This window comes from Topomyia yanbarensis, chromosome 3 (assembly GCF_030247195.1).
Source record: "Topomyia yanbarensis strain Yona2022 chromosome 3, ASM3024719v1, whole genome shotgun sequence".
Lineage (NCBI taxonomy): Eukaryota > Metazoa > Arthropoda > Insecta > Diptera > Culicidae > Topomyia > Topomyia yanbarensis.
In genome coordinates this window covers 359,915,661-359,939,789 of record NC_080672.1, presented here as the reverse complement: position 1 = coordinate 359,939,789, position 24,129 = coordinate 359,915,661, and the positions used below count along the sequence as shown (strand labels likewise).

The 24,129-nt window shown below is 41.5% G+C and overlaps 1 protein-coding gene across 1 annotated transcript in view; it reads left to right on the top strand.

Annotated features, from left to right (window-relative positions):
* LOC131692132 (5-hydroxytryptamine receptor-like) overlaps positions 1 to 24,129 on the top strand; it is a 589,846-nt gene that overhangs the window by 460,183 nt on the left and 105,534 nt on the right. Inside the window, exons 8-11 of the mRNA XM_058979004.1 lie at positions 6,672 to 6,861; positions 7,042 to 7,176; positions 8,172 to 8,372; positions 19,950 to 20,713. Coding sequence (XP_058834987.1) covers positions 6,672 to 6,861; positions 7,042 to 7,176; positions 8,172 to 8,372; positions 19,950 to 20,591 — 1,168 coding nt within the window. The 3' untranslated portion in view covers positions 20,592 to 20,713. The remainder of the gene's footprint in view (positions 1 to 6,671; positions 6,862 to 7,041; positions 7,177 to 8,171; positions 8,373 to 19,949; positions 20,714 to 24,129) is intronic.

Sequence of the window (24,129 nt, the reverse complement as noted above, 5' to 3'; positions counted from 1 at the left end):
GATATTATGGAACATATCGACGTGTTTTAATGTACATTGTTAATATTCTATGGATCAATATCAGTTAATTTATGACGCAAAATGTATCATTTTATGGAACATTTCCAATATTTTTATGGGGCATTGGTTGATTTTAATTGCTCTTTTATTACTATTTTAGTGCTCTTTTGCCACTATTTTATGGTTCAATTTTACATAATCTATGGATCAAATCACCCCTTTTTATGAATCATTCACACTGTTTTATGGATTTTCAGTTTTGTTTTATGGAACATGGACAACTTTTTTATGGATCGTTTTACAATTCTTTATGGATTATTTTAAATATTTTATATGCAAAAGTACATTTTCCCATTAATAAAATGAATATCTTTAATAGAGAAAAGAAAATGCAAAAAAAGTAAAATTAATATTTCTTTTTAAAATGAGTGGAGTGAATAATAAACAAAAATAAATTAAATAATAATAGAAATAGGGCGAATAAAAAAATAAAACAAATGAAACGTATAAAATAATTGTAATCTAAACACAAAAAAATAATAAAATCAAAAATAATAATTATAAATATGATGTAGGAACTCACCATCAGTGCATTGAGTACCTTAGTCGCTGCAGATGCCTTCAACCTTAAAAATAAAAGTGAACTCATAAACAGAGTCATTTATGCGCAATCCCAGAGGGGCTGTGTGTATATTGCCAACGATAAAATCCAACCATGAGAATAACGCAGTTTCCAATACTTGTGTTACACAATTCGTGGCTAGGTTTTATGTAGCTAGCGTCAATTCGGTGCTAGTATCTGATTCGGAACAGGGGAACACGAAACACAGGGCCGGCGGAATACTTTTTTCCCGAGTGGGAAGTAAGATTCGGAGTAGTTTCTACTCGTATTGATGAAAGTTTAGACATGGCGTATGTTAGTTAAAATGAAAACTCCCTGATAATAGCTAGCATTCATTTGGAAACACCCTTTGTTAACGGGCTGTATGACCGACGGCTTGGCAAAAAAGTATTAATTTATTACTGATACTACATAGAACATTTGTACAGCTAAGTACCAATTACTCCATTCCACAGTGGTCCAGAATGTGAATTTAGCAGGAATTTTAACTTGTTGCTAAAATTAAATGATTTAGTCTTACAACATGTTTGGCAAAGTTGTTGTACTTTGCAAGATCCTTCTTTTTGTTTAAACCGATGCTAGGGTGGTTCTAAATTTAGCAATATTTAAAATGGAACTTTTTAACGGTTCAAGATAGAGCTTTACTGTCTTCGATGAAGTTGTAGAGCAACACATTTTAGACAAATTTGCTGAAGACATGCAAGCTCTAGCTTTTATATTTTCCATTGCACGAGAAATTCAAATGTAAGCTTCAGGGTGTTGCTTAAAAAACGGTTTTATTTCTATAACTTTTGAAGTTTTTATTTTACGCTAAAGTACACTTTGGACAACTTGAAGATTATTTAAGGGCGCACAATTTGCTTTAAAACACCAACTACTTAACTTTTTTCGTTTTAAAGTTATAAGAACTTTTATATAAAAATATTACTTTTTCAAATAGAATTATCTTCGATTCAGGCACCGACCATTAAATACTGTTGCTTTCATATGAAATTGCATGCTGTGTAGTATAGATCACCAAAAAATGGCAAATGCGATATTTTGTATATCTTGAAATATTTACTCAAAAAATAGTTTATTTTTAGTATATATAACTATCTAACGAGCGAAGCTAGAGGTTCAATATATTAAGACAAATTGTTCTCCTTGAAAATATCTGAAAGTATTTCCAAAGTGGCCTTAATGAAAAATAAAAACTGCAAAAGTTATACAAAGAAAATCATTTTTTCAGAAACATCCTAATTTTTTGTAAAATGAAAAGTACACGACATAGAGGTTCAGTGTCTTCGACAAAGTTTTTTAAAATATTATTTTCTTCAATTTTTCGGAAGACAGCGAAACTCTATCTCGGACCATTAAAAAGTTAATTTTCTGATCTTAAAAAAATTAGAACCACCCTACCCACTATTTAAAATAATAGAAAAGTATTGTAAAGTGCAATATTTTATCATGAAAACGAAACTACATTTATATTGTTCACCGTGAGTAATTTACAGTAATTACATATTACAAAGAGTCAATTTATGAAAAACCAAATTTTTATTGTAACTTTTTCAGTAATCATTTTTTTCCAACCTATCCTTCAGATGTTTTTCAGAGTTTTTGAAGACGAATATTTTCTTCTAATACATTAAAACTCTAGCTTTATTGTTCAGAAGGTATAAGCACTTAATATTTCAAAAATAGATTTTTTTATTCAATTTTATGAAATTTTAAAAAATATCGTATTCGCAATTGCTCAATTATTTATAGTTCAAAAAGAATTATCTTTTATTTGCCCCAAATGAGTGGTATTTTATTCCAAACAACCCCATTTATGGCGAAAAAGTGCTCATAACTTTTCAACGGAAACAGCTAGATATATGGTGCCATGAAACAAATTATTCGCCTTGAAACAATCTTAAAGTTGTCTGAAGACTACTTCAGTTTTAAATGAATACAGCAAAAGTTATTGGAATAAAACTGTATTTCTAAGAAACATCCTAAGCTCCGACTTTAAATTTGTTGTAAAATAAAAAATATGACAGATAGAGCTTACATGGCTTCAGCAAACTTTTCCAAAAATTTTCGTTGTGTTACTATGTTTTAATTGCCGCAAGGTTCTACTGTATCGATTTTGTTGGCTATTTTCGGCAAATTTGAGACTAAGAGAAACGACGCCGGCGTCGGCGGTAAAACATGATGATGAGTTATGTTCTACCATAGACCATGCGGTAGACTTGGGTGAAACGCCCAACTCCTACTCTGCAGAAGGCAAAAAATTCTTCACATTTCCTTTCGATCATGCCCATATGAGCCTGCCTAGTTCTAGTTTTCCGTTCTAAGTTTATAACTGATTCGCTCTAGAATACCTATCCGTCTTTCAATTTCATTGCTTTCGTTTCTCTTAGTCTCAAATTTGCCGAAAATAGCCAACAAAATCGATACAGTAAAAATTTTCGTTCTACAACTTCGCTGAAGGTCGTTTGGCTCTAGCTAGAATGATTAAAAAGTTAATTTTTTGATATTGGTAAAATTAGAACCACCCTAACTGTTGTTTTAGCAAAAAGAGGGGGCACCTAAACTACGAAAACTTCTCCAAAGACTTAATAAGGCTAAGTTGTTTATTTTAAGTGAAATCTCAAAATTCCTGCTAAATTTGCATTCTGGACCACTGTGCATTCTTTTCAATTTTGTTGCATTCCCTGCGATTGAACCTTCTTTGGTGAATATTGAAGCCCGCATGATAATATTGACTAATGGGGAGGTATCTCCGATAACCGACAGAGAACGATTTGAATATTTCTCCGATTACAAAAATAATTCCGATAAGTCACATTTTCAATACAAACCATATCCATCTAATAGAACTCTTGGACGGTCTTCTTTCGGACCAAAGATAAGCCATTTAACATCATCCATATATCGCACGATCTTACTAAACAACACTCGGGCGTGTACGAATAAGTATTTGTATACGTACCCGCCCGGGAAGTAGAGATTGATGATGTAGTCTCCCGGAGGGGTCTTAATTGCGAAATATGGTGTTGGCTCCTTCCAGAACCCTTCGCTTCAGACAGTGAAAATTCTAGGACGCAAGCAATTGTGTTAAGCAACAATCGAGAAGTATAGGAAAACAACTTATTTTCCATTAGCCTCATTTCGAGCTGTTCGCCGGATCTGTTCTTCCAAACTTTGTTCTTTTGAACGGGACTCATCTAGCTGTTCGCCTTTTGCCACATGAACTACCGACGTTGCAAACAATAGGGTTATATAGTTACCCATTGTAGAAACAAGGTACGGAGCGGAAAATAAGGAGAGAAACGTGAAAAGTTTTCCTTCTGTGGAGAGACTCCGCATGAACTGTCGACATTTCCCACATATAAATTAGACGGAAAACATTGAAGCATTCTTTTGAGGTCCACTCCGAAATAAAATGCTAAAGAGGGCTACGCCACCGGCTACGACTAATTTCTACGCTCACTAAAGAGCGAGATTCTGACAATCCCATTGAGGGAACATCCTGTAATGTGCCTATAAATTTTCAAAAAAAGGAGAATCATTTCCACTCCTGAGCTTCCTCGTAAACGCCTGAAAGTATCCCTTGATAGGTGCTGTTACAAAACCGAAGTAAGTGCGTCACTCCTATTGTTTTCCTAAGTTTTATACAATGTATTTGCATTATAGAAAACCTGGTTGACTTTCGACGCAGATCTTCCACAATTTTAACATTATTTGTCAGAGCCCCAAAAACACTATGTAGGAGCGTTTTATAGATCAAAATGTGCTAGTATTTCAATCGGATTAGCCATTGTTCGGCACCGGCCTGATACCACCAGGTATTGAAGTTGTCGCTTGTCAAATCTGAATCAAAGGCAAAGACTTATTGATATTGTTTCCATACTCATCGCACCTCTGCTGGCTCTAGGTGACTTCAACTTCCACGGTATGCCATGGGCTTGTCTTCACGATGATAACCGATCTATCTTAATGTATGATATTCGCGCCAATTTCAATATGACCATCTTGACTACGATGGAAATGACACGAACGTCAACTCCACCAGTTCGGCCTAGCGCGTTAGATTTATCATTGAACTCGACCTCGCTACATTTAGTGTGCCCATTGATTCAAATAGTTACGCGTCCACTATATCCGAAACAATCGAATCGAAACAAGAAATTCCTCCGGTGGAAGCGTACAACCTTTTGAATGGCTTGATTCAGACGAAACGAAAAATCGTACCAGATTACCAGATACAAATATTAGTTTGAGTTCTATCACACTGTTTCATTCCGGGTAATGAGAAGGCGGACACTTAGACATTAGAAGGAGATATTTATGAAGGATCGCATAGCTTCAACGAATTTTCCAGTATATCTTGTCAAACGCTTGAAAATTTATCAAATTTCTTGGGGCAATGAAAGTTTTGGAATCCGAAAGGTACCTTGGATAAAGGGAACGGATGAAGGTCGTGATTTCCCAACAAGCAATTTGGCTGGATAATTGCTTGAACAGCTATTGTTCAGCTTATTCTCCTGTATCAAAGGTTTCTTCAGCCTTCGTTGTTTGTTGGGTTCCTTTGGGTCATGTCCAATCATGGTACGTTGAATGCGCATCTTCGGAGTATTGGAGTCGGGGAGAACGGTCTCTGCGCTTGAGGTGAAGGTTATCACAACATTAAACATGTTGTCTGGTCGTGCGTCTAATGTTCTAGCATCAGGTATCCGATCCTGCATGTCTCTCATACACATATTTTTAAACCCCCGATAGATATCCGAATTTAGTTATCTTTTCTCTTTTGGTTGATATGGTAACAGCTACCTGGAAATCTGATCCCAAGAGTTCCCAGCGGATCCAAGGAGGCCAGTCGGTGATTCGGTTCAATATGTCCTGACAGTGATTTTCTCTTTGTCAAAAACTGCAAGTTTAATATGAAATTGTTGTACATCGATAATTTCAAACGTATGCATTTTGTGCGCGAGACACTACGTGGTTAATTTCAGGTTGAGAGTTTGTTCCAAACTTTCGATTGGGTAATTCCACCCGCGGTAATGTTCGAGTGGGTAGTACTACCCACGTATTCCCCCTGCCCTGACGAAACAAATCTCCAAAACTGAATAGTTTTTCCGCCATTATGATCTCAACTCGGAAAAAACGCCATTTCGAAATAATCTCTTGGTAGAAGAGGCACAATTTGAAACGCGATCTACTTTCGATCTATTGCATGGATTTCTATGAATAGTTGGAAAAATATCCAACAAAAAATAGAATAACCCCGTAACCTACACTAGAAAATTGATACTTTCAGAATACAAGTCAGAAACGCAGTTTCGCCAATTAATTCAAAATTATCCATTTATCCTAGTGGAAATAGACAATTTTTAAATGACAGCACCAAAAGCTTCACCGACCACCCCGGGAGTGCAACGAATTCCAATTATATGTAAATTGTGTCATGGAAATCACATTTAGATGAACTGTATTCAAATCGGACACCGGAAACGTGTGCGAACGCTTGTAGCTTGTAGGTGTACGACCGCTGCTGCTAGACCGTGACGGCCTACACCCTCATCGGCCCGCAAGCCATCATCTGGGCCATGGCCGGCGGGGCGATGGCAAAATCGGCTTAACGGAAGCGAGAATTTCGGCATCGATACCGGCGGGATAATGATGAGAATGTTCCACCTTTTTTTTGCTACACGGACACCATTCGTTTGTCCGACGTATTTGGATGGAGGATTTAAACGATTTTTTTTCAATTTCATTCAATGATACAGCATCTGGTCCGGGCAAATTGAAAGGGGCGTTCGAATGAATTTCCAGCTTAAAAAAACTCATTCGAAGGATGTTTAAGAAGCGGTGTTTACTTTTAACGGTACGGAAAAAAAATATTGAACTACCATTCAATTAATTTATCGAAAGAAATCAGACCAACTGAACGAGGACAAACATAATTGATTCATCGAGTGCCGGAAAAGGGCGAATCGATATTCCTTTCCCGTTTAGTATATCCGGTCAGTTTATAACACCAATCTGGTATCTCTCTCCCTTTTCCACCCGCCAACAGGTACTGGGCGGTGACCAATATCGATTACATGCACTCCCGCACTAGTCGCCGGGTGTTCACGATGATCTTCCTAGTGTGGTTTGCCTCGGTCATCGTCTCGCTAGCGCCACAGTTCGGCTGGAAGGACCCGGACTATCTACAACGAATAGAGCAGCTCAAATGCATGGTTTCGCAGGACATCGCATACCAGGTAAGCATACCAGGTGCCGAAAGTGTAGTGAAAGGAGGAAATGAGTGGGAGCTCTGTGGTGCTTTCGGTAGCATGATAAGACATGGCCACCGGCAGGACTACAAGCGTGTGGTAATTATCTTCTTGTTGACCAACTGACACTGACTGGTCCCTCTGCGGGTGGTGTTCGCTTCATTCCAGATCTTTGCGACGTGTTGCACCTTCTATGTTCCTCTTTTAGTCATACTAGTGCTGTACTGGAAGATCTACCAAACCGCACGGCGGCGGATACACCGTCGGCGGCCCAAGCTTCCGGTGACGGGTAATAACAATCAGGTAGGTCCCATCCCGACTGTGTTGCATTTCTGGGTTTGAGGTTCTACGAGGAAAAGTTTAATCTTGTTATAGTACAACATAACGTACCCATATTGGTTTTGATCATGAAAATTCGAAACTAATTGAGTAATGGGGAGAAGCACTTTGCACTTTGCATCTCATTCATTATTGTGTAATTGGGAAATGTCATCTCGAAATAAATGGATTACCTATACATAGTCAAAGGATTAACGTGTTCAAATGAGTTTATAATTCCACAAAATTCATTAAGGTCGTTAGTCATTGCTTATCTTTACTCACGGTAATTGTACGTTTGATTAGCCTACTTTGATTCATTAGCCCCCGTGGCATAATTTCTTTGTAAGCACCTTTTCTGAAAGGTTTTATGTTTCCTCAAACCGACAGCGGAGAGGAAGAACTTACCGCAACGGGTGAAGCCAAACCGATCCCGAAATAAGACCCATTAAATACGCCAACCACGCACAACTAATTAGCCATTCTAAGACACCGAGAGTTACGGCCGAGGTTTACTTGCTCGGTGCTGCACGGTTGCGGAAGAATAATTACGCGAACGATAATCCGGCAAACTCGAGCGGGCTCTCTCTCTTTCGCGCTTCATCAGACTTTGCTCCAGGTTCGAAACGACCGTCAGTTACCCGCGGTTCTCCTCCCTGAACCGCATAGTTTCGTAAGCCAATCAGTGGAAACGGGCAATCAGATTAGCTTTATCCTTTCTTCATCAACCTCAATTATGGTTCGGTTCGCCACACACTATCTCAGACTTTCAAAGGGAGATTTATGCGATAGGTTGGTCAGCGAACAGATGCACCAAGTTCAGGGCTGTAGGAACAGAGCGTCTCGCCAGCCACTCAGCTGGATAATGTAGTACATGTACAGTTGATTCCTGGCACAGCTCGGGGTGGTTGGTTTTCCGCATTATGTACAGTTCGAGACTACTGACTATTCGTTATTTTATGCATTTCGTTCGCCCACAGGAAGAAACACCAAAAGCAACAAAATCGAAAATACGCTTCCGTCTGAAGAAGAAATTTGGCAATCCTGCCAAATCGGCAGCTTCCTCGCTGGGGCTGGTGGAGGGCAACTCGACCAACACGGTCAACACCGTCGAGGATACCGAGGGCAGCTCGAATGCGGAGCGGAAGGCGGGTGTGGAAACGGTTTTCAGCAGCGATGAGGTAAGTGGAATGTTCCCACAGGACAGCTAAAAACGAAAACAAAATTATTCAATTTAAATTTGAAACATATATGTGTATTGTGATTTATTTTTTATTTTTTTATGGACGTGATCAACTGTGGGCCACGAAATATCCATACACATTTTAACAAAAATTTCAAAACACAAAAGTTGAATTATTTGGATGTTTAGTATTTCTCACAATATTTTACCACAGCTGTTCGAATATTTTCGGGATTCTGTGTGAGTCATTGAGCACAGAAAGTATGTCAGAGTTCGTGTGCTAGTGTTCTGAATTTAATTAGCTATAGAACTTGCGTGTCGACTTCGTCTCATCAGAATCCGACACTAGCTTAGGGACAGCACTAAGCTAGCGCCGGATTGACGCTGATTCACGGATTCTGATGGGACAAAGTCGAAAGGCACATCCCACAACCAGTTTATTTATAGGTTGTGTACTCTTTACGCGCAAATGTAGTTTTCCCCAATTTTCTTTTTAGTGGAGAAAAATGGTATTAATCCAATATTTTCTGAGCTTTGTTCTTCAAATAGTAGTGTGCACTCGTAAAACCGGACTATAATTAGTTTGCCATAAAAGTCAATCATTCCTGAACATCGTTTCACTCATCGCATTATGTTATTTAAATATCCAGAAAAAAAGTTTCCTATTTAGAATTTCAAACATACAAGACCAGAAATCTCGGAATCGTGAATTTTAACTGACTATAGTCTAAAAATGACAAATCCTGCGAAAAAATAAATGTTACAAGAGTGATTTTCACAAAATTAAGTCACGTTTTTGAAAAAAAAAATTGAAAAAATTCTTCATCGACTGAAAAGAATCGTGTTTTTGAAATTTAAAGTTGATTTACAAAAAAAACATTTGATTTGGATGAAATTTTGTTCCAAGATAGGTAATTGTGTTCCCTACCTACCGTCAAATATTCAAGTTGGGCACTTTCAAGAAAAAAAGTTATTTGAAAAAAACTTTTGCTTGTCCAAACTGATTTTTTTTTCAGTGTATTTTTAGCGAAAACTAAACCAATGAAAGTCATAATCATCATTCTGGACACCGGGTTCTGGCCTCGGTATTCCGTGCTACGGACTCTGGACTCTGAACTATGGTCTCTGTGGTCTTGATTCTGGACTCTGTAATCCGAGCTCTTGACTCTAAACTCTGAAGTCTGTACTCTGAACTCTGGAATCTACACTCGGGACTCTGGATTCTGGACTTTTGGCTCTCCTCTCGGGACTCTGGGTTGTGGTCTCTGGACTATGGACACTGAACTATAGATTTTGGACTTCACTCTCATCGCCGGATGATGTACTCTTGGCGCTTGTCTCGAATTTCTGTACTATGCACTCTGAACTCCGAACCATGAGCTCTGGTATCTGGGATCTTGATCCTTCACTCTGGCAGCTGAACTCTAGACTATGGACTCTGAACTTTAGGCTCTGCACTCGGGTCTCTGGATTCTGGACTGTGGGCTCTCTCCTCGGGACTCTGGACTCGGACAAATTCGTAATGCCTATCGTCAACATAGGCAGTTTGCGGAGTGTCTTTTTTATTAATTTCAATTTGGTGAAATCCTGAGACCGGATCAAAAGTTGAGAAGTACTGACAGCGACCAAGTTTGTCTAATATGTCAGCTATATTTGGGATTGGGTATCGATCATCTATCGTTTTTTTATTTAATTTACGATAGTCGATAACCAAACGCCATTTTTCTGACCAGAAGCGTCTATTTTTTTCGGTACAACCCAAATTGGCGACGAATATGGGCTTTCTGAGGCACGAATAATACCTTGTTATAGCATTTCATTTTATGGATTCTGGTCGCTTGTCTCTGGGCTCTATGCTCTGGATTATGGGCTCTCGGGATGCTGGGCTCAGTGTTTTGGGTTGAAGACGCTAGTCTCTGGACTCTGCACTCTGGTCTCAGGATTCTCGTCTCTGGACTCTGAGGACTAGATTCTGGACTTTGAACTCTGGATGCTGCACTCTTTACGCTGTGTTCTGGATTCTGGGCTCTCGCCTCGAGATTCTGTTATGGACTCTGGATTCTGGCCTCTTGGTTCTGGGCTCTGTGCTCTGGAATCGGAGCTCTTGCCTCAGTATTTTGGGTTAAGTACTTCGGGCTCTGGATTCTGCTCTAAGAGATATGGACTCTGGCCACAGTAATTTGGGTTGAGGACTCTGGACTCAGGCTTCTCAGCTCTGTTCTCTGCACTCTGACCTCTAGACGCTGCATTCTTAACTCTGGATTCTGAGCTCTCGCCTCGAAATTCTGTGCTATGGACTCTGAACTGTAGACAGTGGTCTCTGAGCTATGAGCTCTAGGTCTTGATTCTGGACTTTGAACTCTGAACTGTGGACTCTGGACTCTAAACTCTGGACTATTCACTCTGCACTCGGGACTCTGGATTCTCGACTCTGGCCTCTCTTCTCGGCACTCTGGGTTCTGGTTGTTGGACTATGGAATCTTCACTCTGGATGCTGGACTCTGAGCTCTGAAATCTGGACTCTAAACTCTACTATCACCATTTTGTGTTAGGGGACCTGAACTTTGGGCTCTGGGCTCTGGATTATGTGCTGGAAACTCTGGGCTCAGTATTTCTCTGGTTTCTGGTCTCTGGGCTCTGGACCCTAGGTTTTTGGACTCTGGGCTCTGAACTCTACGCTCTGGACTCTGAACTCTGCACTCGGAACTCTGAATTCTGGACTCTGACCTCTGTCTTCGGAACGCTGCGGTATGGACTCTGGACTCTGCATTCCCGACGCTGAACTCTGGATTCTGGACTCTAGACTCGCCTCAGTATTATAGGTTAAGGACTCGCGACTCTGGATTCTGGTCTCTCTCTTCGGGATTCTGGCTTATGGTCTCTAAGCTATGAATCCCGAATAATAATGCACTGAAAAAAATCAGCTTGAACAAAGAAAAGTTGTTTTAAATAACTTTTTTTCCTTGCAAGTGCCCAACTTGAATTTTTGACGGTAGGTAGGGAACATAATGACCTATCTTGGAACAAAATTTCAACCAAATAAAAGATGGGTTTTTTTGAAAATCAACTTAAAATTTTTAAAATCGATTTTTTTTTCAGTGTAGGAGTCGATTTAATTTTTTTCAATATTTCAAATAAAATATTTGACTAGTTTTGTGAAAACCACTCCTACTACATTTGTTTGTAGGATTTGTCATTTTCAGACTATAGCCATTTGAAAAACAGAGCAGCACAAAACACTGCGATGTGCAGAACGGCCGCACAAAGAGAAACTTGAAAACGAAAAAGAGCAAGTGGTGCACAGATACCAAGAGCTGCACAAAAAAAATTCGACCGAAACTAGATTGACGATGTTTAGAGTGATTGCATAACCTTTCTATATGATAAATGCAAAAATGTGAATTGGCTGTGTGGCCGCACTCTTCAACCCGTCACTCCGGAACCGGAAGTCGGAATTAAATTAAATTCAATAGCACCCTATGGAAACGTTGTACCTTTCATTTCAGACTAAGTTTGATAAAATCGGTTCAGTCATCTTCACACACACATACACACGCGCACCCGGGGGCAGCAGAGACAGGAAGGACAGGAGTCTAGGGGCCGAACGAACCCCCCGACCCTCCGGCCCTACTGCGAGTTGGAGAGTTTTGCTAGGATATGGTGGGGTTTGGATTGGGCTCTGTTAAATCTTTAAAAAAGCCATAACTCTGAAAGCAACTCCGAAGAAGCGAGTCTGTGCCGCTTCTGCTAAGATCTAATAATCTAAGATCTTAGTAATAAAAGCACTCTAGCCCAACCGGAGCCAACATGGCGAACGTCAACGGACAGGACACGGATCACGAATTGGACGGCAACTTTGGGCTGACAGTCGTACTGTTCTACTGAGTAAGGAAGAATAACACCGACTTGAAATGGCGAGAGGGCTAACAGGGAGGTCTCCGGGTACGTTCAAAACTCGTCACCATTTAGTTGGTGGTACTAGGTTCGGTTGGAGCATTCCCGATTTTACGCCGATCCTACTCTGAACACGACTCCTCATGAAGGATAGTGTCGACCCTTGCATGACCTCTCTGTTGCTAAGATATTAGTATGTATATATAATCATGGGATCACGAGAGGCAACCATGTACAACGAGTGGAGATAGCGGCCCGGAGTTGGGACCCAACTAAATGGAGCAAGAAACTTACACATATAAAGTAGACGCGGCGAATCCCTTCGCCAAAAGCGATTTAACGAGGTCACCACCTCGGCAAAATCAACCAGTGCAACAACAGCACGACCAGGAGAAACATCAGCCGCAGTTTCAACACCAGGAGCGGCCTCAACAGCACCAGCAGCCGCAGCCGCAGCTTCAACAAAAGCAGAATGAGAGCGCCTGGTTGAAAATATCAAACTTGCCGAGTACAGTAGTAGCTAAAAAACTGGTGGACGAACTGCAGAGCTTTGTTGACAAATGGAGTAATGTGTACAAAGACATCAAGACACTAGTCCTGAAGCTACAAGGTAACCTCGGATTGGCCGTTATGGAATGGAGAACTTTGGAGCAGAAAGCGGAGGTAACCGGAAAGGAGCAGTTGAGGGTAAAGAAATCCTTGGAAATAAGGCAAACAGTGGCACCTCCGAAAGTGAGGGAAACTTACGAGGCGAAAGATAAACCCCAGGGGACGTCCCTCTCTACACCGAAGAGGCCAAGAACCTCTCTAGGTGATGCGAGACTATTTCCAAGAAACACAAGGAGGTTCCCGGCGTAGTGGTACGCGTAGCGAACGAAGCAGCCACCAACGTGGATAATTACACCAAATGGGAAGTCGTCGGCAGCACAAAACGGAAGGCGAACAATAAGGATAGGTCCGAAAAGCGAAAGTTCCTCAAGGGACGAAACAAAGGTAAAGCATTCAAAGTCAAAGCAAACGATGACTCTTACGAGGAGGTACTGCGCACAATGAGGACAAACCCGGTATTCAAGGAGCTGGCTCAGACGTCAATAAAATCAGGCGCACCCGCACCGGAGAGATGATTCTGGAACTGAAAAAGGATCCGAAGTCAAACAGCTCTACTTATAAAGAGCTCACCGAAAAAGCTATGGGTGAAGCGGTGACAGTGAGAGCCTTGTGCTCGAAGGCAACCATGCAATGTAAGGACATAGTTGAGATATCCCAGGAAGAAGAGCTAAGAGAAGCTCTGGAAAAACAGTGCGAGCTTGGAGAAGTGCAGATGATGATTCGAATGAGGAAGGGACCTTTCGGCACGCAAGCGCCTTCAGTTAGGCTTCCAGTTGAAGCAGCAAACAAAGCAATTAAAATTGGGAAAATCAAAGTGTCCATTGAGTGTTTATCAGCGACCGGAAGTGTGCTTAAAGTGTCACGAGTTCGGCCACCTGGCGAGAAACTGCAGTGGACGTGAGAGGAGCAAATTATGCAGAAGGCACGGGGAAGAAGGCCACATGGCAAAAGACTGCCGGCAGACTCCGGCAGATGTCTGATCTGCGCAACCGAAGAAGATAACAACCACGCCCGGCCTTCAAACAGGCGACAGTGCAACGAAGTCACAGTGGAGGTAATGCAAATCAACCTCAACCACTCCGACGCAGCATTGCTGCGGCAATCTGTTGCGGAGTCGAAATACGATATAGCTATCATTTCGGAGCCTTACCGTACCCCGGCCAGCAATGGAAACTGGATATCAGATAACGTAAAATCAGCGGCGATTTGAACGACGGGGAGATAACCATTTCAGGAAGTTGTTTATCGTGCGGATGAAGGCTTCGTAATCGCCAAAATCAATTCTGCAGCTGCTACGCACATCCGCGATGGACGACCGATCGATTCACAGAAATGCTCGATAAGCTGACAGAAGAGCTTATCGATCGGAGACCTGTCTTTATAGCCGGCGATTTGAACGATTGGGCAGTAGAATGGGGCAGCCGCTTCACCAACTCAAGGGGGAGTAGTCTACTCAAGGCCTTTGCAAAGCTGAACGTAGATGTTGCAAACGACGGGAAAAACAAGCACCTACCGTCGCGAAGGACGACATTCAGTTATTGACGTTACCTTCTGCAGCCCCGGGCTGGTTGGAAGTTTAAATTGGAGAGTGTGCGAGGAGTACACCTACAGCGACCACCAACCGATCCGGTACACTATCGGAAGCAATAGACATCCGAGTGTGATCTAATCAAACGAACGGAGGTGGAAAACAACGAAGTTCGACAAGGGAGTCTTCGTCGAGGTGTTGAGACGTGAGTGCAACCACATTGACTACAGTGCAGATGAAGTGACAACGGCATTAGCAAGAGCGTGTGATGCAACCATGCCAAGTGAAGGTAAACCAAAGTACAGTCGCCTCCCAGGTTTCTGGTGGAATTCGGCGATTGCCAACCTACGTGCATTCTGCCACCGAGCCCGGATGAAGACGCAGAGAGTCCGAAACGTCACGGAAAGAGATGCTCTGAGACCAGCGTATAAGGCGATAATAGCCGCACTTAACAAGGAAATCAAGCTCAGTATGAAAGCCTACCTAGAAGACCTTTCCCGCTATGCCAATTCGAACCCGTGGGGCGACGCCTATAGATTTGCCATGACGAAGATAAGAGGACCCGCAGAACCACCGGATAGGTGCCCGGAGGGGATGAGAGTCATCGTAGAAGCACTATTTCCACAGCAAGAAACGACGGCCTGGCCACTCACGCCATTCGGAACGCAGTATGACTACGAAGAAGAAGCTCAGGTAACCAACGAGGAGCTGATGGTGATGGCAAAAGTCTTGAGAACAAAGAAAGTCCCTGGATCAGACGGTATCCCCAACGTGGTTCTGAAAACAGCAGTCCTATCGAACCCGAATATGTTTAGTACCGCGTTGCAAAGGTGCATCGACAATGGTGACTTTCCCGACATCTGGAAGCGACAAAAGCTAGTGCTGTTGTCGAAGCCGGGCAAGCCTCCTGGAGATCCTTCAGCATACAGGTCGATATGCATGTTGGATACAGTCAGCAAAGTGCTTGAAAGAGTAATCCTTAGCAGGCGTACAACGTATACAGAGGAAGAGAATGGAATATCCAATATGCATTTCGGTTTCCGGTAAGATAGATCCACCGTAGATGCCATACGAACGGTCATGGAAACTATGGAGGCTACGCTGAAACAAAAGAGAAGAGATAACCGCTACTGTGGAGTGGCGTCAAAAACGCATTCAATAGCGCTAGTTGGGCCGCAATCGCCGATTCGCTGCACAGACTGAGAGTTCCCGACTACCTCTGTAGGATTCTGAGGAACTACTTCCAGAACCGGGAACTGATCTACGAAACTGACACCGGAAAAAGAAGTGTAACCGTAACAGCGAGCGTTCCACAGGGTTCCATACTCGGCCCAACTCTTTGGAATGCTATGTACGACGGAGTGCTGAAGCTGAGCCTCCCCAGGTGCGTGAATATTTTCGGTTTTGCGGACGACGTGGTGCTCATGGTTATCTATGAATTACTAGAGGAAGTAGAAATAATCGCAACGCAGGCGATAGATATTGTGGAAGACTGGATGCGCGAAAAGAGGCTGACGTTGGCTCACCACAAAAACGAGATGGTTTTGATAAGCAACCGAAAGGCAGTGCAGCAGGCAAGAATTTCGATCGGATAGTGTATCATCAACTCAAAGCGGAAAGTGAGACAACTGGGAGTGATGATAGACGACCGGCTAAGCTTCAATAGCCACATTGACCACGCATGCTGGAGGGCCGTAAAAGTTAGCTCGGCATTATCTCGGATCTTGACCAAAAATTCGGCGATCAGCAGCAGTAAAAAGCGACTACTGGCGAGTGTCTCCACATTGGTGCTCAGATACGCAGGACGGCACCGCAGACGAAGAGAAACACATCTCGGCTGAACAGTACGTTCAGGTTGATGGCCATGCGGGTGTCTAGCGCGTACCGAACTATCTCGTTAAAGGCAGCCTACATGATAGCTGGAAAGATTCCCATAAACCCTGTACTTGAAGAAGATAGCGAGTGTTATAAGAATCGAGGCACGAGAGGAGTCCGTAAACGAGCCCGAGCGAACACTTTAATCAAGTGGCAGCATCAGTGGGATAACGCTGTTAACGGTAGATGGACCCATCGACTAATTCCATGTCTATCGGTGTGGGTGAACAGAGCGCACTGTGAGGTGAACTTCCACATGACGCAGTTCTTGTCTGATCATGGCTGTTTCAAAAAGTATCCGAACAGGTTCGGCCACCGTTTTGCATCGCATGCGGTGATGCAGAGGAAACGCCTGAGCACGTGGTCTTCGAATATCCGCGATTCGAGCATGAGCGAAACGAAATGAGAACCATTGTCGGTGTGGACGTTACCATGATCAATATTGTCCAAAGAATGTGCGCGGTCAAAGAAAAATGGGACCCGGAGAACAAAACAGTCGTTCAGATCATGTTAACGTTGCAACGAAGTCGCCGAGAGGAGCAACGACCAGCAACGTAGTAGTACACGGCCTCGGGTCGTCGAGGCACCGATGAACCAGAAGCTACACTCCTACTGGAATCGCTGGACCGACAATGGCACTTGACAAGTCAGTCTGAGGAAGAGAAATAAAGTAGGCTTGATCAACCGCCGGGGACTAGATTGAGCGCACGCATCGTCGACGGTAGGTCATTCGATCACCTGAGAGCCGGAAGTCATGCTCTTCTCGGAAGTAGGCTAGGCCCCCGAGAATATCGGAAAGTAGCACCGAAAAATGGTCGTCTGGGCGCCTGTGAACTGGAAGTTACCCTCCACCCAGAATCGTAGTACCGACCTCAGTATCTGCCTGGGTAGCATCGGTTTCGGAAGATCTTCCACTGACGGGGAACTCTTCGTCGGAGTAGGAAAGATCCACTGTCGGGGACTATTCCGAGTAGTCCGGCTTAAATCGTCAGGGTACCAGTAAACCGGACGCAATCTTCCACCCATAATCGCTGGACTGACCTCGGCATTCTGTCGGACTTCATCGAAGGAAGAATAACTCGTCCATCAACGGTCGCGGTAGATATTCTTTCGTCGGGGAACTTTCCGCCGAGGTATGTCAGCTCCACCGTCGAGGACTACGTCGAGTAGCAACGAACACAACAAACCACCAGTATAGGGTCATCGGGGCACCAGTGAACCGGAAGCCACCCTCCAACCGGTCCGGTATCCAACTGGTCAACGGTATCCAGCTGGTCAACGTAGAGAGGAGGGCATGTAGAATATCATCCCGTGCAGAACTGATATGGCGGGTATGAGACCAGCGAAATCTAGCACGACCAGCTAGACCTGGAATCAAGCGAAGTGCATTAGCACGCCTCCCCCCGAAGCAGTCATTTCAAATAGAATCCGGAGCATCAGGCAAATGTCGGTCTCAATGGTGGAGTTTAGAGGAGTAGGGTTCAGAATTATCTTCTCTGTTCAGAGTTCCTCACTCTGGCACACTATGGACGAAATCGGTAGGAACTACTAAACGTGTTTTGGGTCGGCGTAAAAGCTTTACCAAGTCAAAAAACACACATACGCACACACAGACATTTGCCGAATTCGACGAACGCAATTAGGTTGTCGATGATCAGAGTGATTGCATAATCTTTCTATAGACGAATTTCGCGCCAACTCGAACAAATGTTGGCAGCACCCTCTCCGATTTTAATGAAACTTTCTGTACATGAGAACTTTGTCACAAAAAGCCACTCTGCATACTTTGTTTTTCCAAAAATGATCTGGCCTGCCTTTTGAAAAGGGTCAAATTCTACAAAAAAAATATTGTAGGAGTGATTTTCACAAAATTAGTCAAATGTTTGAATAAAAATATTGAAAAAAATCTTCATCGACTTCTACACTGAAAAAAATCGATTTTAAAAATTTAAAGTCGATTTACAAAAAAACATCTTTGATTTGGATTAAATTTTGTTCCAAGATAGGTAATTATGTTCCCTACCTACCGTCAAAAATTCAATTTGGGCACTTTTAAGGAAAAAAAAAATCAATTAAAAAAAACTTTTCCTTCTCCAAACTGAATTTATTTTTCAGTGTATTTTTATCGAAAACTATGGTTAAAAGTCATAATCATCTCAGAATCCAATTTCCCAACTGCTAGTTGCCTGATACATGCAGAAAGTATCAGTAACGAATTTGGTATATATTCATAACAAACTTGAGTGAGGGCAAAGTTGAGCCACTTGGACGTGTACGAAGAAGTAACTTTACTATGTACCCGCCGGGGAAGTAGAGATTGATGGTGTAGTCTCCAACAGGGGCCTTAATTGCGAAGTATGGGGTTCGCTTTTTCAAGAACCCTTTGTTTCAGCCAGTTAAAATTCTGGTTCGCAAGCAATTGCGTTCGAGAAGAAATCAAGGGGGAATTTGAACACAATTTATTTTCCATCAGCCTGTCATCCATGTCGAACCTTTCGCCGAATCTGCTCTTCCAAACTTTGATGTTTTGGGCGGGGCTAGTCTGCCTGTTCGCCTTTTTGTGCCGCGAGACATGAACTTTCCTTAAAAGTGTCCAACTTGAATTTTGACGGTAGGTTGGGAACATAATGACCTATCTTGGAACAAAATTTAATTCAAATCAAAGAGGGTTTTTTTTGTAAATCGACTTTAAATTTTTAAAAACGATTTTTTTTTCAGGGGAGAAGTCGACGAAGAATTTTTTTTTAAATTTTTATTCAAAAATGTCACTAATTTTGTAAAAATCACTCCTACAACATTTTTTTGTAGGATTTGTCATTTTTAGACTATAGCCATTTAAAAAAAAAATGGTAAAAAAAAGTTTGACCCTTTTCATTTTTGGAAAAACAAAGTATGCAAAGTGGCTTTTGTGACAAAGTTCTCACGTACAAAAAGTTTCATTAAAATCTTAGAGGGTGCTGCCAACTCTGAATACGATTTAGCGCGAAATTCGTCTATAAGGCAAAAAATGTGATAAATAACTGGTTTCTATTCTAGTTGCTATTTGAACTCAAGTTAGCGTCGCTGATCACAATTGTTGAGGCTTTCTGGCAGCCAAACCTGATATGTTCAGTATAGTAAATAGTGACAGGGTTGCTTGATGAAAATGTGCCCTGATTTGTATTGTCTCGAAAATTCTGTAAAAAAAACTTACGGAATAACTTCAAAAAATCCTATCAAATTCCGTACGGTTGGTCAGCTTAGGTATACTGAACTGAATATTATTCTATCATAAAACTGTAAAGTTAAAAAGAATCCTGCATAGTTCTCTTCTCTTTCAGTTTCTCTTTGCTTCTTTAACATATCCTTTCATTTCGATCCAGTATTCCTAAATTATTCTTACATCCAAATCCAATTGTAATTCCGACTTCAATCTCTATCCCGATCGGGGTATATTTCATGATGCTCGTTGGGTGCAGTATTCTTTTTATTAGCACTTATCCCGTTCCTCGTAAAAGGTTTAAGACACTATGATGCTGGCAATAGTCGAGCTATAAGACATAACACTAAAAGAGATTTTATTAAACCATTTGAATACAGAACACTCTTCCGCCGTCAATCCATCCCCTGAAATCAGCATTCGTACTTAACCTTGCCTTTTATTCTGCCTCCCACTTTCCCATTCGATAGACACCGCCCACGGCCAACAACGGCAACCAAATACCGACCGTTTCCCATGAGGTGGCCCACCGGCAGCTACCCACTTCGCTGGAGGCCAACAATAACAATCACAATAACAACAACAGCAACAGCCATACGTCTTCAGGGAGCAGCACCGTCAATCAGCTGACGGCCCAGCAGCAGCAGTCACAGCATCCACCTCAGCCCAGCACGCTGCGAGCGGTTGGCAATAATTCCCTGCTAACACCCGTTCAAAATTCACCTAGTTTATCGGGGACGCTAGCCGCGGGCGTCCACACCGGATCAACTCAGAATATCGCCAGTACTCCGAACCCGCACGCACAGGTTTCCAAACGAAAGGAAACACTGGAAGCGAAGCGGGAACGTAAGGCGGCCAAAACGCTGGCCATCATCACCGGTGCGTTCGTCGTCTGTTGGTTGCCATTTTTTCTGACAGCACTGCTGCTGCCACTGTGCGAGTCCTGCTACATCAACGACTACGTGGCGGCCCTCTTCCTGTGGCTGGGCTATTTCAACTCTACGCTCAATCCCGTCATCTACACCATCTTCAGCCCGGAGTTCCGGCAGGCGTTCAAGCGGATCCTGTTCGGGACGCACCGGAGCACCACCTATCGCCGCGGAAAGCTGTAATACTGTGCGGGGTAGTAGGGTGGTGCCACTGGTGGTGCGCCCTCCTTAGACCACCGCGGTTCCAACTTCGGTGGTGCTGTAAATAATCTGCGATACGGCGCGAAGGACCACGCTGCGAGAAGGTGAGTCATTGCATGCTTTTATACGTAATATAATCGAAGCCTGTTGGTGAAGAGGTGGGTGAATGAACGTCTGTCTTGTGATGAAGCTTTCGACTCCAATTTATGGGTAATATAAAGCGCCTGGTGCTTCACGGATGTATAGAGCTATGTGGAGCTGAGCAAATATGATGAAAAGCTTTGGAAATGCATAGCAAATTGAACGAAAATTTCGTGCCAATTTATTGGTTTTGCAAAGAGTAATGATCTCTTGCTAATTATCCCGTTATAGGTTAATTGCAATTAAGAATTTCTCTCGAATTGCCGTTTCTGTAATACGTAAAATTGATTTACACAAAAATGACTCACTGGTTGCTGTTTACGCAAATTGTTCTGTAAAGAAATATACAACAACAGATATCTGTGGAGAAATACAAGGTTTATGTATATTCCGGCTCCAACTAAATCAGCTTGAAAGTCACATGAATAAGCTTCGAGCTTGCTCGATTAACGATCTCAGGTTTGATAGGTCAATTAAAATTAAATAATTATACTCCCTTCGCAGAATGGATACCTTATGCAAAAGAGGTAAAATTTTAATAGCACTTCCATGTTAGATCTTCATGGATTATTAATTGATTTACTCTGAAAGCGTTTCCCAAAATCCATGCCAGCTGATTTCCAAAGTAGCAATAAAGTCACCATGCATGCGAGAAAAATTTGGGATCATTAACTTGCAAAGGATTATACCAAAATAGTCCAGCACAATATTTAAGGGAACTTTGCAGTCGACATTATAAATGATCAGGGCCGGATTCAGAAAAAAAATCGGGGGGGGACTGAAATTTTGATTTTCAAAAAAACATTGTACAATACGTTATACGTAAAAACCTCATTTAATGGTAATCAGATTTGGTGGTCAAAATTGGTTTGAAATGATTTTGAGTTTAAAACTAATTTAAAATTTCTCATCAAGTTGAGAATTTTCAGATTCGGGGGAGGGGGCCGAACCTCCGCACAGTGGCCCCTGTTCATACAAAGTTGTGATAAAATTATAAAAAATGGTCTATGTGGCTAAAACTTGTGGTTTTAACTAATTTTGGGTCGCTGAATCAATTTCTGCTATCAGTTTTGAGATTCCATATTTAATTTTTTCAACTACTTTTATGTAGACCCATTTGAATGCGTTGGTCTTTAAAGGGTTAATATGAACATTAATCATAGTAGCCAATCACGTCGGATAGCAGAAATGGTTGACAAAACTAGTTAAAATCACTAATTTTTCAGTAATATAATGTTGTTTAGGCAACCAATTTGTAAGGAGATTTATGAGCTACAGGGCGTCTCCATATAGGTATTTTCAAAAACATAGATATACCAACTTCGGCGCAAGATGAGCCCTATATATTTTGAAACTACACTAAATTTTGAGTCGGATTCATGATAAGTGACCCATGGGAGACCATCTCAAAAATTGGAAGACGTATATAGATAAATTACTGATATGTTATGAAATTTTTCAATTGAGTTTTTTTTATGCAGAACAAACGCAAATCAGTTTTGCACAAAAACCCCACATTTATAGTTTAGCTTATTCATTCTCCTTTCCAATGAAATTAAAATTGCTGCAATCGGCTGTGTAGTTCTTGAGATATCGCCATTTGAAATTCTAAGGTACTAACAATTTTAATGAATTGAATTGAACAGAAATCCTCGACATAACTTGCTTCAACGACGTGGTAAAAATTCATTTTTCATCCGATTATAGTAAAATTTTGAGATACCTTTATTCAAACTGAGAGAAAAATAAAATAAATATTTACGAAAGAATTACAAGACATTGGTTTTTGGGGTTTTGTCACTCGTCGTCCCACTGTGCTCCGGGTCCCTCTTCTTGGATCCGCCACTATTGAAGATTACGGAAACGTTTGTGAAACCCAGTTACTGTTGGATGTCGTAATATAAAATGTCAATTTATGATTGGTTCCTGTGAAATCCTTATCGGTACTGGAATAGGGACCACCCAGTTGGCTATGTTTCCGCACGTCTTACATGCTTGAAGGTTGGATTCTGAAATAGGATGTAATAGAGCAAAATGAGGAGACTTGACCAGGTTTTCAGTTAAACCTACGTAAATCTATAAAACAATCCCTTAAAACTCGTTGAAATGTAATGTGCAAAAGTATTGTGTGTATTCATGATTTTTGCAGAATTTTTGATTTACTTTTTTACTTTTACTTTTTTTATTAAGTTATAAAAGTTTTTCCGTGATCGTTTTTTCTGGTCAAGTCTCCCCACTGCTGGAAGACTTGACCAAGAGAATTTCAAATGGCAAAAAACATGTCATTTTTTCCTTATTATCAAGGTCCTTAGTACCAGTAAAAAATATATAAGGATTGTATATAATGAACTATGATTTTTTTAATGCATTTTCTTTTTGGGATTAACTTTATGAACTGATTCATGATTCCTAGTATAATAGTCACGATTTACCATTCGTACTCGTGAAATAGTTCACGAAATCAAATACACTCAGGTTTTTTTACGCGGTTTTTTTGCGCTGGTTTTTTACGAGGTTTGTTTTACGCGGATTTTCAAAAATATTCTAAGTCGTTTTGAATGCAAAAGACTTAGACTTTTTTCTGAAAAAAATTTCTAAGTCCTTTTAATCTTCCAGCAGTCGCGCATGTGCACTGAGTGTACGCTGCTCTGAAAATCTAGCGAAATCGTCTTAGAGCACCAGCGGCTGCTCGTTCAGTGAGCCATAAGCGCGACTTTCGGAGGGTTAAATGCAAAAAACTTAAAAGAATTTTGGCGGTTTTTGAAATACAAGATGGCTACTTCTGGTTTAGCGAAAATCGCTGTAACACAATCAACATGGGTCTTGACGAGTCGCCATCTTGGATTTCAAAATGGTGTCAAACATAAATTCTAGCACTTACTTATCAAGACCATTGCGAAAATACCCATATTGATTGGGTTATAGGGAATTTCCCTAAACCGGAAGTCGCCAACTTGGATTTCAAAATGCCGTCAAAATTCAATTTCTGGCACCTAGTCGTCAAGACCATTCTGAAAATACCCATATTGATTGGGTTTCAGCGATTTTTGCCAAAACGGAAGTCGCCATCTTGGATTTCAAAATGGCTTCAAAAATCAAATTCCGGCATCTACTTCTCAAGACCATTCCGAAAATACACATATTGTTGAGGTGTGGGCCATAAGGAGTCCAGACCCGTCTCTTCCATCTTTCCGAAAATCTTCTTAGGACTTATAATATTTTTGCAAAAACCGTGTTAATTGCGAAATTCGTGCAAAAAAAACTTCCAAAAATATTCAAAATTTCTTTCTATATTTTGTTGAAAGTTTTTTATGCGGATTTTCGAATTAACGCAGTTTTTTGCACAGATTTTCCAATTAACGCAGCTTTTTTACGCGGA